This window comes from Gossypium hirsutum, chromosome D08 (assembly GCF_007990345.1).
Source record: "Gossypium hirsutum isolate 1008001.06 chromosome D08, Gossypium_hirsutum_v2.1, whole genome shotgun sequence".
Lineage (NCBI taxonomy): Eukaryota > Viridiplantae > Streptophyta > Magnoliopsida > Malvales > Malvaceae > Gossypium > Gossypium hirsutum.
Genome location: NC_053444.1, coordinates 65,975,511 through 65,996,393, shown reverse-complemented (window position 1 = coordinate 65,996,393; position 20,883 = coordinate 65,975,511). Strand labels below are relative to the sequence as shown.

Sequence of the window (20,883 nt, the reverse complement as noted above, 5' to 3'; positions counted from 1 at the left end):
TTAGTCGTCTAGTTTAACTAGAAGAGGGGGCGACACTCCTTAGTTAAATACACTAGGGAAGTCACCCCTCAAATGTAATACGAGGGGAGTTTGGGCCTTTCTTGTATTTGATCCAATTATATGTACTTTCTTAAATTTTAACCCAACACTTTATAATTAAATTCAATCTAATACACGTTTTTTTTTCGAAATAAATATAATTTACTTAATTTAATTTAAATAGATAAATTAGTTTTTCAATTAAATAATTTTCTCAACTCAATTATAATCCGTTCAAATCATAACAAATTTACCGTAAAAGAATTTATGAGAAAATATATTTAATTTTTATTTTGAACAGATTCGACTAATTAATTTAATTTAATTTTGAACTTTAATTATTTAATTAAATAAAACAATAATATTATTTTTATACTCAATGAGGAACACATTCATTGATTTGCGAAGGTGGGCCTTTTAATAAGATTCATTCCATTGATTTTCAAATATATCCCCTACTCCACTTCTGTTGCAGTCACAATAGTATTCAATGCATTAATCTTTAATATATTTAGCTTTTGTGCATTAACTGTTTTTAGGCATCATGGATTTAGATTTGGGTCATATAAGAAATTTTCAGTCGGAGTTGTGGATCCTGTATTATTAAAATTAATTGTAATGACCATTATATCTATTATTAATTTAGTTAAATTTAATATCAATGTAAAAAAAGTCTACGTTTATGAGCCAATTTTAGTCCACTAACGCTGAGCGAAGCCGACGTCGGCTAACGAATGACCTCTCCTGCTCAACCTGTGATGCTGTAGTGGAAACGGTCTCGCATGTCTTCATGGAATGCCCGGTGGTGTATTGTGTAATGCAACAGCTGGTTCCAGGTCCCTTGCAGTGCTGTTTTTTCAATTGTAGCATGTATGATTGGGTATGTTGGTAACCTTAGCATGAGTTTCAAATGCTGCTAAGACCGAGCTACATGGGATGTGCTCTTTGGGGCGGTGTGTTTCATGGCCGCGACTCGCTGCTTAGCAGATGTATGGCTTGGGCTATACATATTTCAGCCTCTCTGCTTGTCTCCACTGCCCATTCTTGTCGTTTGGAGCGGAATATCAAATGGGAAGCACCGGATGTTGGGTGGATAAAGCTGAATACTGATGGGGTGGTGGCAGTGCCGTGTGGGGCTAGTTCGCCAAGGGGAGCATTCCGAGATCATAATGGGCTGTGGTGTCGTGGTTTTTTGCAGGCACTTGGGGAAGACGGATATTCAGAATTATGGGCTCCTTTTACCATTCAAAAATTTTATTTTTTATAATTTTTCAATAATTATATATAAGAAAAACCACTGCTAAAACTATCATAACCCCTTCAACTTTATTAAAAAAATATTTATAATATTTAGAAAAAAATATTTTGATATCATAACCCCTTCAACTTTCTTCTTTTACAAAGGGGTAAATTTTGTTTAAAAATCAAGTTTGGGACAAATATCAACTATAATTTCTTTTTCTAATTTAAAATACAAATTCTGTCCGGACCATAGATGTCTTGTTTCTAAAGTCTCATCTCATGTTTAAACATTTTCTTGAACTGCTTGTTGGATATCATGTTTTTGTCACGTCTTGAGAGCAATTTGAACATGTCTTTAGAACAACTCAAGATCAATATAAGTGTAGGTGTTTTTTTTATTATGTAATTAATATTTGGCTATGTTTAAATGTTCTAAGCAACAAATGAAAGGGTAATTTCATGCTACACCATGGAATGGTACTCTTATCAAGAAAAAGGAGGAGAGTTTCATGATTGAATATATTTATCTTGTTATTCGTCTTACCTGAAAATAGAGGTGTTGAGGGTTTGAATCGAGTTGAATTTGGACTTGATTTAAATATAATATTAATATATTTTATATTTATTTAAACTTTGTTTGATTAGAAATATAAACTTAAAATTTTGTCTAAACCCACTTATATTTATAAATTATTAACCTAAATTCATTTTTGACAAATCTATGTTATTTTCTTAAATTTTTTAAAATATTCATATTATTTTAAAGTTAATGTTTAATAATTTTATAATTTTTATTTATTTATATAGGATTTTGAACAATCTTTTAGTATTTACATTACAACATTATAAATTTAGTTTTTATGTGTCATAATTTATATAATATGTATGAAAAATAACATATTACAATATAGGGGTAATATAATTTTTAGTCCATGGACTTGATAGTTAGGTTCACTTTAGTACTTGTACTTTCTTTCTCCATTTTGGCATCTGAACTTAGCAGCTAAATTCATTTTGGCCCCTCAACTTGAAATTGTGCCACAACATCATTTGGAATTTTAACAAATTATATAATTTTTTAGGTGGCGATTTGATACAATCTTAGAGTGTTACATACAATATTCTAATAACCAGACTAATGGTTGAATTGATTAGACCACTAGTACCTAATACAATTGGTTCAAGTGCTAAACCATCAATAATTAAATATTCATAAAAGATAAAATTGAAAATAAAAATAAAACTTATAAAAATAGATCAAAGTGTTCATCCCCTTTGTTTGAACTAATATACCAACCAGTTCTTAGTCTAATCGACTCGACCAATTAACGCAATCATATTCCAAGAACATTGGATGCGTCATCAAATCTTAACGAAATCCAAGTTGGACCAAAATTGATTTATTTGTCAAGTTTACGTATCAAAGTGAACAAATATGGGCCTAGTTGCCAAGTTTAAAGACCAAAAGAAATATTATAAACATAAAAAATAAATCGAATCAAGCCTGAAATGTTCAAATTTGGATGAGTAAGAGATGCAGTGAAGACGTTTACTTTTCAAACCCAATCCATACTGAATCAAAGCTTGCACAAAATTTATTTGAGTAAATCGGGGCAACTTGCATGAATTGCAAGTTATTTAGATTTTATCATATGTTGAAATTATCTTCCTTTATGGTCAAAACTCAAATACGGATGTTGATATTGGAATAATTTAATCAGAAGAGAAAAAAATACACAGGACTATCAAATCAATATAGTTCCAATGACTTATCATAGAATAATGAAACACTATTTACCATGAAATTTTTCTTCCATTTTCAAAATTGTTCATGTTGTACACAACTTTTTCAGAATAAAGCAAACCTCTAAACATGGGTACCCGTTAACAATCAAATCGATAAGAACCGAAGGACAATCCGATCAACTTTCTTCTGCTTTTTGGTTTCTTGTTTGTCAAGTTACGTGGAAAACAAACATGCAAGTGTACGAAATGTCTTTCTTTTTTTATATATATAATCGCTCCGCAGATGATGAACACCACTCAAATCATTGTTTCTTCTAACTATTTACAGAATTCTATCTTTAAAGGAAGAGTTGAGGCATTGCTTACCTTGTCAAGAACTCAACAAGTGATGAAACTTGTTCGTTTGATGATCCTCATGTGCTCTCTGAAAAGGGTGCAGGATTTGCTTCCAAAATATGATTGCCGTCTGGTATATGGTCTTGGCCTTCTGCTTTAGATTCGAAGGAATCGAAATCTTTGCCTTGTAAAGGATCTTTCTGTGCGGGTCTAATACCTAATGTAGCCCATATAGGACTCCTTGAAGCTTCGTTCGGATCATCCATTCTTAATGTCTTTGGAACCAGAATGCACTTCTCCGGTTTCTCCTCCTCGACAAAATTTGCCTCTCTGGAATGTTTGCCTAGTGTCGGTGAGACATTGCCCGAGCAGCTACTGTTACTAGTCGAGGATGATGGAGATAAACAACCATTGGAGCCACTGAACGATACATTTCCCCCGGAAGTGGTCCATAGAGGCATACAACCCCAATAAGCAGGCACAAACTGTACCGGAATGTTTGGTGGGCAAAATCCAGGGACGGCCACCAATGGTGTAGGACACCATTGAGGAACAACATTGGAAGTACTACTATTTGGTGCGCTAATACGATCAGAAGAACACTGAACGGCTGCCACAGGAGCTACATTATTCGGACTTTGATTCCAAGGAAAAACCCAGGGTGGAACAGGATAGCACTGTGGCAGATGCTGTGTATTCCGGTCATTAGGTCCAGTCACACCTATTCTCTCTTTTTGCATGACATGTCCAGGGAATTCATTCCCCCGTATGCTACAAGGTGCCACTGAAGATCCACACGAAGAGGGTTCCTTTCGTGTTTCTCCACAACTGACCATACCAGTCTCAACACATCTCTTCTGTTCTCCAAGGCTAAGCGCAGTCTCCATGGATTCACAAAGTGGTGCTTCAGCGCCAAATTTCAAAACTGTTCCATTCCCCATGGAAGGCTTGAAAGCAGCTGTAGATTCACAAGGAGATACAAGTTGTTGATTTGCTGAGTCGGGGGTTTCTATCTGAGTCATCGGTACTCCATCGGAAGAAACTATTATCTGACGGTATTGCGAGGTCAAGTGCTTATTCTTCCTTCTCCCGGCACCGATAGGAACATTTCTCATTGTTCCACCAGCTGTCCAATATCTCTGGCAATTCTTACAGAAATGTCGAGGTTGGTTGACATTATAGTTATTGAAATAACAGAATTTCGTGTCCAAGCTGTTGCACCGTGGACATGGAAGGATCTTGTCTGGCTTCTTGAAAACTATCTCCTGATCTGTTCTATTCGTCTCTGGCTGTTCGTCTTTGGGGTTAATTTGTACCTGATCCAGTTTCATACAAGTTTGAACTTCTTCCTTACCATTTTCCACCGTAATGGACTTATCTGGCTTACCAGATGTATTTGTTTGAGAAGTTTCAGTTCCTGGGTTTGTTTCCTCACCACATGTACCCTGAAATTCAAAACCAGAACAGCATTAGAAACTTGGTGAATCGAGGAAAAAACTTTGGAAACAACATCTCCAGCTCGATTATCATTAAATGAAACATAACAAACGACATCCTCGGCACGATTATCGTAAAACATCAGTTAGTTCACGATAATTCCATTAGCAACATGTAAGAAAGTATGACTGAAATACTTACATGATCAGCTGTTTTTCCCCATCATCCAAAGACAATGAATACATACACAAGTGTATATATATCTTTTTAAAGCTGTTTTTCAATACGAAAATTATTGTTTTCTAAGCAAATTTCATCAAAAAGAAACAATGGTCACTTAATTTTGCTACAATGAACAACTCCTGGATAGAAATGGAGTTCTTATACATAAAAATCTGTATAAGAAATAAAAGGAAAAGAGGCATCAATTACTTCAGTTTCCTAAATAACCAAACTCTATTTTTTTTTTGCTGCCAAAACTCAAAATCATTTTTTTTCTCAAAAAAAATTAAGGTATGTTTAGTTCATTTAAAACCATAAATTAGAGAAATGTAAAGTTAAGAAAGGAAACAATTTATCATTTATACCATAAAAAGCAAGCAGATTCATCCCAAAATGGAAAGTCAATCAATTCTTTCAATAAAACAAGAAAAATATGAAAAAAAAATGCATTTTAAGTCATAAAAACTTCAACTTTGAGTGCATACAATAGCTTCAAAGGTTAATATTTTCCCCAACAAATCATAAACAAAAAAACCCAGAAATATTAAGCTAACAACAACAGCTAAAATTGTGGACAAACAACACATATATACATTAAACCAAAATAAAAATAATATAAAAATAAAAAAAATGAACTTTGAATATATGTAAGCTTACCCCAGCATGAATCTGAGGTTCAAGCACAGGAATCTTCCTTCCAAAGAGCTTGAAAGCTGGATCTCCACCGTTCATTTTTTTTTTACATACAAATTTTGATATTTTTGCAGGTATGAAGAGCAAGAACCATAACTTTTAAACCCAAAAAAAAATTAAAAAAAGTTTATTTTAGAATGAGTAAAAGAAAATAAAGAAGACTCTTTTTAGAAGAAAGGAGGCAACTTTTTATAGTGTTTTTACTCTTTTTCTCTAAAATCCCACAAAACCCCATAAAAACACAAAGAAAAATGAAAAAATATATTAAAAAAAAAGTGTCTGTGATAAAGCATAAAGAACGTGAAGGATCAGAGTACAGTTTTTTAAACTTTTCTGCCTTTTGTTTTCTATTTGGAAATTATTTAATTATCAAATTTGTTCCTAAATTAGTAATTAAATAAATTATAATCACCAATTAAAGCAAATCCTTCTTAATAATGTTTTATCCATCAAATAATGAATAAAGTTGTCAACATTCAGCAGCAGCATTTAATACAGTAATAACAATATGATAAATGTTACAGATAATATTTGATAATGGGTTAAGATGATATATAAATATATAAATGCAATTAATACATTATGTCTTATTTCAATGCTAAAAAAAATTATTAAATTATTATATAAAAATACTATATTTGATTTTTTGGCTCTTGGCATGGTTATAAAAACTAGGCCATGTTATCTTATTTTTTATAATAAAAAATTGGGTACTCTTATTATATTTTTTGTGCAATTGGGTACGGATAAATTATTTGATTAAAATTATAGAATCATTTTATGGGATCTTGGAATTAAAAAGAGAAAATAAAATTGGAAATAAAACCGTTATTAAATGTTGGAGTCTTATTTTAAAAGAAAAAAAAGTAGTGAATTTTTTAAATATATCTCCAGAATTATTGAATATTATTATATTATATTTTTATGATTTTATGGTTTAATTAAGGGATTTGAACATTTAATTAAATAAATAAATAAAAACAAATAAATTATTAGCTGGATTAATTGAGAAGAGAATAAAAGGGCGGGGGGGTTGGTGCCAGCTGGCATCCGAATCAGCAAAAGAAAAAAGGATTTGGATGTAGTGGCTAAGGATGATGCTGATGTAAGAAAGACAGAATGAAAGGCATTAAAAAGCTAAAAATACCCAAAATGTGGGGCCCCCTTTTGTACTAAATTGAAACAACAACAAAATAAAAATAGTCGCTTTTTACGCCGCCTTCAATGTCTTTCCCCGTTTGCTTTATTTCTCTTACCACAGGGACCAATTTGCATTCCCGGCATTGTACAAGGACCTTTGAGTAAACTTTCACCAACTCATGTCATAGATTGAAAAATGCCACGTAATTTTTTAATATCCACGTCATCAAGCTAACAGTCTTATTGTTTAACTGTTACAAAATTCACTGCTTCACTCAAATAATGTTATTAGACATAATTAACATTATATAGTAATCTTGTGACTATGAATTAAATTCTTTAATAAAATACATTGGATATTCCTAATGAAATTTTCATTAAGAAAACAGCTGGCTAAAAAGAGGTAAGCAGGGGGAACATTGGATTTGGATTTTTGTTGTTTATTTTTATTTTGGGTACATTTTTGTTTGGTAATTGGGAGTCCAAATGGGGTCCAAAATTTTGTTGCATTTTGCAAAGCTTGAGGTTCATTATATTAGACATAAAGAAGCTACCTACCTGCAAAACATTCTACTCACATCAATGTTTTAATGCATAATATCAAGTTTAATTCTTGAATTTGTTTAAATAGACTTAATTGGTACTATTTTGTCGTCTAAATTAATACTTCTACATTAATGTTGTTAGTTTTTGTTGATGTGACACTAATAACAATCTGTTGGTAACATGTGACATCCCCTCACTATGTCACGTGGCAGATATAAATTTAAAAAATTATAAATATATAAACTAAAAAAAAAAGTATACTTATTTTTCACATCAAGAATCAACCTTGGACAAAAATTTATACTCTTTTTTATTAATTTATTTTTTTAAATATATTTTTTAAAATTTATGCTATTCACATGGCATTCTGAGAAGCTGTCACGTGTCACCACCAAATTGGCTATCAATGTCATGTTAGTAAAGCTAATTGTGTTAGACCGGAGGTACCAACTTGAGTGGCAGAATACAAATTCAGATACCAATTAGATAATTTTAAACAAGTTCAAAGAGTAAACTACATATGAACCCATGTTTTAATAATAAGACCCGTGATCATTAATTTTAGTTTTGATTGATTCGACCGTCGGTCCAATATTAATTACATAAATAATTAAAATATTGAAAAAAAAAATATAAACAATTTAAAATTATTAAAAAAATTATAAAATCGATTCAATTCCAACAGTCTATTTTAAGCAGTTGTATGAACGGTGGGTTCAATCCGATATACCAATATGTTTTCATTCTTGTGGGAATAATCACAAGTTTGGAAATTAATGATGAAATTTGATTTAATTAATCAAGTTGATAAGTGGGGTTATGAAGAAAGATGCTATTTTTTCCCTCCTCCTTTTTAGTATCATAGCCTTACTATTTTATTATCATTACATCTGTTTAGAGCTTTATTGTTTTAAACATGTCCCATTGTGTGGGATATCATTGGTGTTGGTTTATGTTAAGATTTTATCAGGTGCAAATTACTATTAAAAACTTATTTGGAAATAAATTAAAGAATAATTAAAAACTCATAAAATGGAGGGGTTTCTTTTTGTTAAAAATACAAATTTTTTAGAAGTTTATGTTAAATAAAACATGTTAAAGGATTAAGGTAGGTATAAAATTTGTAATAAATTTAGTTTTGAGGTTAAATTAAGAGGAGAGGAAGATATAAAATTTGGATAAAGTCCCACATAGGTGAATATAATGGTAAATTGGGACCACTATATGTGGGCAGGGATTGGAGACGAAGATCTCAAAGTGATGGTGAGAAATGTAAGAACAATCTCATCCTCAATTTAGGGTTTAGTGATGGCTGCTTTGGGCAAAAAAGTGATCCCCCCCCCATCTCAAAAAGTTCTTATTCACACCCCCAAAAAGCTAACCTTTTGTTGTGATCTAGAAAGTAAGCACTTTTGTCGTCCCCACTAATAATTCCTTTTTAGCTTTTATCTTTGGACTTTCCTTTTTCCTTTTTACTTTACTTCAAGAAGTAGCAATAAATTGGTGTGACAGTATAACTAGCTCTATCTTTATTCTTTATTCTATATTTATATTTTTTAATTTATAATTCTTTGGGGCAAAGTACTTATATGACAAGTTCACAAATTTGGAGGACAACAAGAGGAATTTTACCAAACCAATGGGTTCAAGGTACATTTTTTCCATTTAATTAGCTGACAAGATTACAAATTTAGAGGACCTAAATGAGGAATTTTACCAAATCAAGGGGACCAATTTTTATTTTTACCATTTAATTTAATGACAAGTTTATAAATTTAGAGGACTAAAAGAGGAATATTTACCAAACCAAGGGACCAAGTCCCTTGCTTGCCCCTTTGTGCTGCCCTTGGTTTTAATCGATCTGTTGATAAACATTCTTTTGGGAAATTGTTAATCTATTTTTAAAATTTAATTTGAATTGAATTAATTGAAAGAGTTAATATTTGATATAACGGGAATGCATCTTTAAAAAATTGTTACACTGTCTTTATTTTTTTAATATTTTACTATATCTCTATATAACACTTGTCAACCTCTAAACTAAACTGAGAATCTATCAACTTGATATTTTAACTGAATCCTAAATCGAATAAATCAAAATAATCAACTTAATTGAAAGCCCAAAACGAAAAGCTAACGATTAAGTAAATTAATTCGATTTGCACTTACTTTTTGGATTGGAGTTAATTATAATTTTTTGTTAATAGTTCATTGTATTTAATTGTGTTACTTCCTTTGTGCTTAATTAATGTATTAATATTTATTATAAAGATAAATATGAATAAAATATATTAATTTATATTTATATTAATATTTAATTTAATATATTTACAAACAATATAAATAAAAAATTAAAAGAAAATAATTAACAAATAATATGTTAAAAAATATGTACTATTAAAATAATAAATAATTTATATTTGTTGATATTGATTGATCAATAAGGAAGAGATGGTGGTAGAGATAAAGAAGACGGTTCACTTGAGACAAGCAAATAGTCGAAGTAGAAGGAGAGAGGTGAGGACTGGGGGAATTGTAATGTACTTGGAGTAGAAAGCTTAAGGGAGTTGAGAGTTGGGGGATAAAGATCCTTTCAACATCATGAGCTAAGGTATATATAAGGGAAGGTTCCCTAGCATGATGGGGACACGTCACCGGCAATATGGACAGTGGCCTATCTGCATGGTCAATCAAGTTGCAGGTCCGTTATATATTGATTGTCGTCAAGTGTAATATTGTGTTGGCCTACTCCGACATTCATTTTACTGATGCAATACAAGATTGTTAGGTTTCAATGACCATTTAGTAGTTCTTCTCGGGAATAAGAGTGTGCTGCTAATAGCAGGTGGCCTAATGAAGAACCCATTATTAGCAAAAATGGCTTACTAGGGGAGTCAGCAAGCAGTCAAAGATGAGTGGCCTTCTAATGGGTGATATGAAGCATCTCAAATTGCTTCGAGCCGAGTTAGGGTATAACAATATTATTAATATGTATAATAAAAAAATTACAAACTTTTTATTTTTGGCAAATGTGATTGATATTGTATAAATTATGGCAAGGGTATAGATTAGCCCTTTCTCAAAATAATAAATCTATCATTTAATCTCTTCAAATTTTATGAAACTACAAATAAAGTTGCGCTTTGACATCTCTAAATATTTATAATTAAACTCCTATTCTTTCTAATACAGTTTTCCTATTTGTACATTAAATTCCTTTATTAAAAAATATGACCATACAAAACTATTATTTAATTAAGTAATTAATAACAATTTTTATTATCAAAAACTTAAAATGAAATTAATAATAAGACTAACATTATTTATTAATAATTAGCTGACATGTTAACCAACGAGATTGATTATTAGTCGATAATTTAAGGCATCACATAAGATGCGTTAATAAGGTCTTAACTTAATGGAAAAGTTAAACTTTAATTTAGACGCTCAAACACATAAAATACTGGTATCAAAAGCCATAAACTGAAAAGAAGAAGAGAAAGCTGTCAAAATTTTCCAAAAAAAAAAAACGAAAGCAGCCACTTTTTTGACCATTTAAAGCAAAAAGAACATAGCCATATGGACTGCTCCTATTTTAAAAAGGTTACTGTAGAGGGTCAAAAAATAATGACGTCTTCTGTAAGGGTATATCTTAAAAATTAATTTATGAAATATCGAAAAAACAAATTTAAATTATTCATAAATTAAGAACAAATAAACTACCTATGTATAATATATTTATATATTTTATTTTTTTGTACAATGCCTAAAATTATTTATAGTCCCTCTTCAACCATTAAATAGAAGGATTATGCGCTTCTGTGCACTTAGACTCACGACCTCCTGCACTGGCAACAATCCCATCGAGTTAAAACTCAATTAACAATTTTTTTTATTAATTTTTTAAAACAATGTATTTTTGAATATCATCGCAAAATAATATGTAAAAAAACAAATATATATATACCATTACTTTTAAATGGAGTTACTTAAAAAGTTACCCAAACGAGTAAATATGGCAATTTAAACCATAGAAACATATATTTTTATATGCTTTTTACGTTATACTATTTTTTTTTAATTTTTAATAATTTTTGGAAATTTTATGTTATTTTTAATTGTTTATAATTTTTAAATTACTTGTTACCGTAACATTTATCATAAGATAATACACAATAATTATGAAATATACGTGAACCACCATATAGACTACTATATCAACACCTGGTCTAATTTCTTACGATTCCATTAAATTATAACGAAATTTGTCCAACTTGACAGAAAAAGGTTGAGGGTCAATTAAAGAAAAAAAATGAGTTAAAATTCACAAAAACTATAAAAATTGAAGACTAAATTTATGGTTATAATTAAATTTTAAATGAAGTTAACAAAAGAAAAAAAAAAGGCTACTTAAAGGATAGAACGCGAACAATTCAAAAAGTAGAGGGACCCATTTTGAGCAAATAAAAAGTAGAGTTATAAATGAGAGGATAAAACACGTTTAAATCCACGTCTTACAATAGTAGTAATGATATCTATCAAACTAAAGTTTTTTATTAATATTAAAATTTGGAATCAAATATATATTAAAAATAATTTTAATGAAACATATGGAATGAAGGTGTCAAATATATATTAACTTTGTTTGTGATTAAAAGCCCAATATTAATACGAATTGGGCTTGTTTGGCCTAAAGCTCCATGAAATTAAATTAATTCATAATCCACTTATTTTAGCTAAATAATACTTGAATTTAAATTTGGTAATTTGTGTCTAGATTAAGGTTTAAATGGTAAAAAAAAGTTTTATAAAAGTAAATAGTAAATAATCAATTCAATTCTTAGATGAAAATAACACTAGATTGAGGTTTAAATTTTGTGTTTATTTATTGAAGTTTTTATTATTTGTCATGATGATGTGGTAAATGATATGGCAATTGATAGAAATGATGACGGGATGGGGTGAGTACAATTTTAACTTGCCTCGACCATGACTTGATATTGCGAAAGTTTAATCTAACTCCAACTTTATTTCAATTTTACCTCTCCCATACTTGCCTTTGTAAATAAATACTATACTTGACTTTGACTAATTGACTTCACCTAATATATCATAGGTTACATATAAAAAAATTTATTTCACATTTAGAATGAATCTAGATAAATGATTGTCTAGATGTATTTTTTTTTTGGGTAATTTTGTATATTTTTCTTATAACTTTAAAAAACTATAAAAACCTAATGTTTCAAAAAAAAATAGTATTTTTAGATTTTTTATATATTTTTAAAAATTTTATAGTACATGTAATTAAAATCCAAAATAAAAGAAATTTTCATAACACAAATACGAAAGTTATAAAAGAAATTTGAGAATATTTTTTGAAAGAAATCATTAGATGAAACATCGTGCCTGAAATTTTTGCAATTGTATGAGATGTAGTTATAATTTTTGAGTTAATTTACATGTTTTATAAATTGTTTTCTTTTGTATATTTTTTAAAATTTGCCACTTCACTTGCTAAATCATCCCTCTAGTCAACACAAAATTAATGACGTCAGGAACTGTGAAAACTTAATTAATGGTTAGGTTACATTTGATAAATCAGGATTGGATTTCTAATTAATATATGTGTATTTTCATTTTGGTATTTAAATATTTCTTCCTAACTTATACCCAAAGTATCATTCTATCATAGATTTTAGTTCAACTTTTAAATGATGTGTTAGAGGCATGCGTGAGGGAAAGGGATGGGTTAGAGATAAGTTTAGGTTAAGCTTTTTTAATTTTTACTTTTTCAAAATATAGTTTTCTTTTAATAAAATTATTTTATGAATTAGATAGTCAAAATTCAATGTTTATAGGAAATTAATTTGTATATATACTTATTATAAATCCTCTGATTTAATTAAAGTGGATATTACATTATTTTCAAGTGTGAATATTTAGTAGATATACATTATGCATGCGGTCATCTAGGTCACTCTTATAAGTTCTATTTAGACCACATCATGAGTCAGGTTGGGTTCGAGTTGGATCGATGTAAAATTTTAAGCTTGTTTTCTAAGCTTAGCTCTGGCTCGACTTTAAAATAGGCCTAAAATTTTGTCCAAGTCTAGTCTAAATTAAAAATGTTAAATTCGAGCTCAACCTAGCCCGCCCGTATTAAATTTTTAATATTATTTTTCTATATAAAAAAATTTTAAAAAATATAATACGTCATATGTACTAAAAATATTCAAACAAATGTTTCCTAACAAATTAAAAATATATTAAAAATTAACAATAAAATAGAGTTATACAATATTCAAATAATAACAATAAAATAGTAGTAATATAATAGCAAAATATCAACAAAACGGAAGTAAACAACAACAAATTTGAAAGTTTAGGCTGATTCGAGACAGGTTGGGGCCAAAAAAATCCTGTAATAAGGCCCAATTGGCCTGGATCCAAGCAAAACAAATAAATGGCCCAAAACTAAAAAATTTAGAAAAACTCTAGCCCTAAGCAGATGGCAGTTGAGCGCCGCAACAGCCCCACGACGCGCTCCAGCAGCCTCCAGCAGATCCGATCAGCGCATGTTGCAGAACCACCCTTTTTCCCCGCGCCGGGCACTCCACGAACTCCTGCAATCGTGGACTCAAAGAGTCCGATTGAGATAAAACAGCAAAAAATAACAATTAGCAGATTTTATTTGTTTTTTTCTTTTCGACTTTGCGGGCTATAAAAGCCTTTGGAAATCTGTAATGCTGGGGGGGATTTTTTTTTAAGTGTAAAATATATAAGAAAATAGAGGGAAAAGATTGAAATACAAAGAAAAACTTGAAGGTGAATCGTGTTTTCATTTTTTTTTATTTTTCTCATATATTCTTTTGATTTTTTTTTTAATTTTGTAAAATAATAATACAAAGAGAAGAAAAGAAACTTACCTAGCTTCGTCGCGTTTCATCCCATCTCCGTCGCGATCGGAGACTGGGATGACTGAGGCCATAAATCGGCCTTGAATGGCAGCGGCGGTGGCTGAGTTGAAGGCCTGGCAGAGGCTAGGGTTTATAAGGTTTTTGTTTTGTTGTAAAAAATGGCAGAGAATGGTTTGTTTTTTAGAAAATGTTGACTTTACATTTGAGATGAAACGGCGCCGTATGATGGGTGAAGGGTTCGCGCGTTTCTACTATAAATAGGGAAATTTCGCAGCTAGCCCTCCCTCTTTTGCGTCATGTTTTTATCAAGCCAATTGTTTTTTTAAACATTTGGCCCAAATATTTCTACTTTTGTTCATTTCAGCCCGTGTCAATGCACAGCGTTTTGGAGGGCGGATTATTGCTAAAATGGTCTCCCATGTCATTCTCTTGTTGCAATCTCGTCCCCATTTTACTTTTAATCTCATCCGTACCCGCTGATTCTATCTCAATTACAATATGATCCTTTTTTGTTTTTATTAATCCATTTCATTTTTTTTATCATTATTACTCTTATTACCACGTTATTAATATATTCATTCAATTCGCACTTGTTTTTTTATATCCTTATATTATTTTATAGTATACATATATATTTTCTTTGTACTTTTAATTTTCACACAAAATCTTTTTTTATAAATATTTACAGTTTTTACAAAACATATATATTTTGTGTCTTTCAATTTTAAAAACGTTTTTTTTGTAAAATACATACATATACGCATGCTTCTTTTTTATATATTACTTTATTTTCATAATTTCTACATTCATATATATATGCCTATAGATATACATACGTTTTTATATATATTCTTTTTTTATTTTATCTTTTTTTAACTTTTATATACATTATATTTTATATATTTATATATACTTATACATTTCTTTTATTTTGTAAATACATACATTTATACTTTTATTTTATTTTAACGATTTTCAAAATATATATACATATAATTTAAATTAAAGTATTGGTTTCACGTGGTACATTAGTATTTTTACTATACTTTTTAAAGAAAATATATTTTGGTCTTGTCTAAGCATTAAAATCATCATATTTTATAAATTTCCAAAATATTTGGCATTCATGATTCTCGAGAAAATAATCGTATCCTAACTTACTGGATTGCGATTATTTTTTGATGAATTTAGAGAGCTCATTATTTGTTTTGCAATAAATTCACAGATTTCAAATAAAGCTTATTCTCGGGGATTAAAAAATGTTGGGTCCTAACTTACTGGTCCTGATATTTTGACTTCTCGAAATAAGAATTTTCAAAAGCAAAAGGCAATATTCGGGTATTTTGAAGATTTAAAAATATTGTGCCGTAACTCACTGGGTGTGGTGTTTTATTTCTTTGAAATAAGAGTGTCTTATTATTTTGATTCATTCATGAGATAAAAAGTTTCCTTTTAAAATCTTTTCAAATTTTCGACACCAAGACATTAAAGAATCAATTTGGTACCGATTTTGGCCGTTACGAGGGTGCTAATCCTTCCTCGTGCGTAACTGACTCCCGGACTCATTTTCTCAAATTTCATAGACCAAAATCATTTTAAGATGAGCCGATCACACCTTAATAAAGAATCGGTGGCGACTCCAGTTTTTTAAAGTCGACAACTAAAATTTTTGTTTTCAAAAAAATAGTTTCGACAATTCCTACCCAAGACTTGACTCATTTAGAAAACAAGTATTACTTTTTGTCCCAACTCATTCTTTGGGTTTATACTTTTGCTCAAACCCTTTCACTTTTCGGATGGACCCTCGATAATGAGTTCTAGTACCAATATTCTACCATTGAGGAATGAAAAAGGAAGAAAGCGTACGAATGAGGAATTTGTTGAATTCCAATATTGGAAAGATGAAACTTAGATTATTGAATTATCCTAGGAGAGTAAGCTTGAGGGATGAGGTGTAACGACCCGATAATTACAGGTGTCGGACAGTGCATTTTTGAGACTCCGTAACCGTAAATTGGACTCGTAAATATTTATTAAAAATATTTACGAAGCTAGTTATGTAGTTAATTAGGTTTTGGTTAGGTGAATTTGTATGAATTAAGAGTAATTAGGTAAAAAGACTAATTTGCATAATGGGTGAAAGTTGAATTACAGATTAAAGAAAAATTAAAGAGACTAAAGAAGCAATTATGCCATTTTTCTTAAATGAGATGACATAAGTAAAAATATATGTAAAATTTAATATATATTATAATGAAATATATTTACATAACATTTAAGTATATATATTATAATAATATATTAATGTATAATAAAACAAATAAATAAAGAAAAAGGAGAAAGAAAGGTAGAAACAAAATAGAGAGGAAAGAAAGAAAAGAAGGAAGGAAGGAGAAAGACAAGACTTAGGGTGAGTTTGGATGGGCGGTGCGTTTACCTGCGGTTAGTGTAAAAACAACGGTGGCAGTGAGATTAGATGCTGTAGCGACAATGTAGCGTGAGACAAAAAGTAAACTAAATGCACCGCACCGCACCGCACCCAATCGCCTATCCAAACCCACCCTTAAGGTTTCAAAGTTCCAAGTTTAATTGGTTAGTCAATTTAGTCCCTTTTTCTTGTAATTTTTATATTTTTGGAATTTCGGTGTTAAGTACTACTCGACCCATGTCAAAATTTTAGAAATTATTGAGTTTTAAGTGTTGTCTATGTTGAATAATTTTAGTATTAGGGATTAAATTGATAGATTTTTAAGCTAGAAATGAAAAAGGATTAAATTGTAGAACAAATAGTAAATTTTGAGTAATAGGGACTAAATTGTGAAATTTTTGAAATTTAGGAATTTATGTGAAAATAGGGAGTTGAATTTAGTCTAAAGTGGAATTTGCATAAAAATAAAGAATTAAATGTGAAGAATAAAAATTAATCTCGGTTTAGGGACTAAATTGGAAATTAGGCAATATTTGAGTAAAAATTGAAATATTAAACATGAAATTGAATTGTGTTGTATTGATGATTTTTAATTGTTTTAATTACGTAGCTAACGTCGTACAGGAACCCTCGACTAAAAAGGGAAAAGATAAAGTCGACGAGGAATAGCTCAGAATTTCTAGTTTGTATTTCTATTATCCGAATTTAATTGTTAATTGTTATAAGTCAATTTAATGTATATGGTAAGTGTTGAGGTGAGAATTATTGTGTTTTGCAATTGAAATGGATTGATTTAGTATGTGATAAATTTATTGAATTTATATTGATTGAATTGGTATATATATTGATTATATATTGATTATTTGAATTGAATTGAATATTGGTTGTATTTGAAAAGTGAATTGATACCCTATTAACTATATCGGGCTGAGTCGGATATAGATGGTATGCCATAGGATTAGAAGAGTTCAGGGATTTCTTCGACTTTGAGTCGATGAGACATTGGGTGTCAATTTACTACTTCGGATTAATTCGATGAGGCACGGGGTGCCAATTCACTTTGTTTTTACCGGTGAGACACTGGGTGTCAAATTATTACTTCGAAGTATCCGATGAGGCACTGGGTGCCAAACTGGTGTGTTTTGGTTGGATCCGTGTATCCGTCCGAGTCCGAGTCATGTTAATAGGGGTAAATGAATAATAAAAATTTATGATTGATATTGAAATGGCATTGTATGAGAAATAGAAGTGAAATAGTGAATTGGAAATAGAATGTGAAATATGTTGCAAATATATGGAGTATATGAGTTATATACTCATGAAATGAGTATGGAAAGGATAATGCAATTTCATAAAGAAATGTGAAATAAATTGTGAAAAGTTATTTATATAGCAAGTATGAGAATTGAGATATTTGTGAAACAAATGAAATATGATATGATTGTTGTAATAATTAAATATTAATATGTGTTTATATTTCAATTGTATATTTGTAATTACTTATCTTTAAATATTCGGATTATAGAAATACTACTGAGTTTTACTCAACGTACGGTTTGTTTTCCCTGCGCAGGTTAGGTACTTAATTTTGATCGTCGATCCAGCATCCAACAACGATATCCCGATCTCAAATGTGGTGATGTTTATGCTTTTGTGTCGGCATGTACCTGGGGTGTCTAACTATTAATCATTTTGTGGATTGATTGTAATAAGGTTATAAGTTAATATTGGTTGGTTATATACATTTAAATATGTAGTTATGTTTGAGGTCATATTATGGCATGTTTAAGTTAATGTTTAAATGAACATGAAATAGGCAAAAATATAGATTGAATTTGGCATGTTTACAAATTAGACTTGATTGATACTTTGATGATATAATTTTGGTACCAATGAGGGTACATTGGTTAGACACCTAGGATGTATGTTTTGATATGATTTGGATGTGTTTGGTTGTGTGAACCCTGTAGCTTTGAAAATTTTTAATATTTCGCGAAAAATTCTCTGAGTTTCCGAATTAGTCTTGACTTGTTTCTAGTACGTTTTTTGGGCCTGGATGGCTCGAATAAGGGACAATATGTATGAGTTTGATTGATTTTGACTTAAATATTATATGACATGAAATGTTTTAAAATCATATTTGTTTGATCGGTAATGCTCCGAAACCCTATTCCGGTGGAAGATGTGGGTTAGAGGTGTTACATGAGGAATTTGTTTTTCTTTTCTTGTTTCAAAACCGTACAATGGAGGGAGAGTCTTGATTGAAGGTATAGATTGGTAGGCTGTTTTAGAAAGAGTGTTGTCGGTGTTTTTGGTCGTGCTTGGTTATAGTTGACATTTCATTAAAGTGTGATTGGCCTACATCTCTGCATGACCATCTTAAAATAGTTGTATAATTGGGAAGTGATGCTCTCACATGCTTACCATCTCATTTCTTAATGTCTTATGGTTTTTCTTTTCTAATTTCCTTTTGGTTTTTGTATAATGCCACACTATTAACTTGTTTGGCTCAATCATTTTTTTAAGGCATAACTTAGTAAAGGCAAGAAAAGGATCACTTTAGGAACATTCACTTTATTACATACTTCAGCACACATTAACTTCCATTAATATATTTTTTATATAAAAAAATTAACAAAATTTCTTGATCTAATGACAACTTTGAGTTCAATTTATAATAAGCACCGTGAATCCATAATATTCTTTGTACAAGCCCAATCTGAACCCTTCCCAAACCCATTACAAAACAACCCACCAGCCCAAACCCAAGACCCAAAACAGACCCAAAGCCCAACTACTAGCCCAATAACCCAAACACTTTCAGAAAAACCTAACCCCTAACCCTAGCCGCCGCACCCATCACCTACCCTCTGCCACCGCCACCAACTCCGCCGATCACCTGCCCTTCTGACGTCGCTCTACCTGCTCCACCTGCAAGGAGAGAAACAAACACGCAAGGCAGAGGCAAAAACAAAAAATAATAGAAATAGATAAATAGGTATTGAAATCGGTTATATAAAGGGAAAAAAGAAAATGTAAGGGGGCTTCCGATTTTGGGTATCAAACAAGGGATTCAATCTAAAAATAAAAAAGGAGGCAGATTCAAGGTCTTTCCCTTCTCAAGTTTTGAAGTTTATTTATTTATTTTGTTCTCTTTTCTCTTCATACACACACATAAAATAAATATAGTAAAAAGGGAGTTAAAAAAGAGTCATACCTACGCCGTACCGAAAAAGGACCAAAAAAGGTCCAATTTTGAGCCTCTGGCCGCCGCACACGGTGGCGCTACGGCGGAGGCTCGCCGGAGTCCCAGGCCAGACTTGTGGCCTGAGAGAGCATCCCTCTCTCTCCCTCATTCTCTGTTTTTTTTTGTAAAATGAAGAACTGATTGTTTTTTTGGTTTTTTTTATTTTTATACTAAACGTGAAACGACGCCGTTTTAGCAAAAGGGGATCCGCGCGTTGACCCGACCCGACCCGAAGGATCCGCGTGTTTTTAATTTTTGGGCTATTTACGCGCACAGTCCCTCTGACTTGTGGCGTGTTTCAATTTGGTCCTATTTCGCTATTTCTTTGTTTTTAATTTAACCACAAATTTTTATTTCTGTTTCATTTTAGTCCCCTGAAGCGCCGCGTTTTGAGATTTTGGTCTATTTTCCATTTTGGTCCCTCTTCTTTCCGTGCGTGTTACAATTTAGTCTTTTTAGTCCTTTTTTATTTCGAATCTGCCCAGTACTTTTTATTTTACTTCGATTTAGTCCTCTTTTTAGTACTTTTGCTATTATTATTATTATTATTATTATTATTATTATTATTATCATCTTTACTATTATTAGTATTGGTATTATTGTTGTTACTTTATATCTCTATTCATATTTACTTATGTATTTTTAAATATATATATGTCTAATTATTATCATATAAGTGCTTGTACATATACATGTATATATTTTACATATAATTTGTTTAATATATATACGTATACTCATATTTCTTTTTTATATATATCTATATACATATACATATTTTTATTTTTATAAGTATATATATTTATATGTATGTATTTATATATTTTTGTATATCTTAATTTGCATAGACATATACATACATATTTTCAATATATTTATATATATAT

The 20,883-nt window shown here is 30.5% G+C and overlaps 1 protein-coding gene and 1 long non-coding RNA gene across 2 annotated transcripts; both read right to left on the bottom strand.

The window, feature by feature from the left end:
- Positions 1–3,074: 3,074 nt before the first annotated feature.
- LOC107936314 (cyclic dof factor 2) lies at positions 3,075–6,003 on the bottom strand. The gene is made up of 2 exons (XM_016869012.2): positions 5,680–6,003; positions 3,075–4,808 (listed from the first exon to the last, which is right to left on the bottom strand). The coding sequence occupies exons 1-2, from the start codon at positions 5,752–5,754 to the stop codon at positions 3,441–3,443; spliced, it is 1,443 nt and encodes a 480-aa protein (XP_016724501.2). The 5' UTR covers positions 5,755–6,003; the 3' UTR covers positions 3,075–3,440.
- Positions 6,004–13,710: 7,707 nt separating this feature from the next.
- Positions 13,711–14,763, bottom strand: LOC121219972 (uncharacterized). The gene is made up of 2 exons (XR_005917056.1): positions 14,331–14,763; positions 13,711–14,027 (listed from the first exon to the last, which is right to left on the bottom strand). It is a non-coding gene; the product is annotated as an uncharacterized lncRNA (long non-coding RNA).
- Between the last annotated feature and the right edge of the window lie 6,120 nt (positions 14,764–20,883).

What these genes read in the sequence shown, in the direction of transcription:
- LOC107936314 (XM_016869012.2), bottom strand. Translation starts at nt 5,754, where the DNA reads ATGAACGGTGGAGATCCAGCTTTCAAGCTCTTTGGAAGGAAGATTCCT. An exon ending in AACCTCAGATTCATGCTGGG is followed by an intron (nt 4,809 to 5,679) that starts GTAAGCTTACAT and finishes TTTGAATTTCAG; the next exon opens with GGTACATGTGGTGAGGAAAC.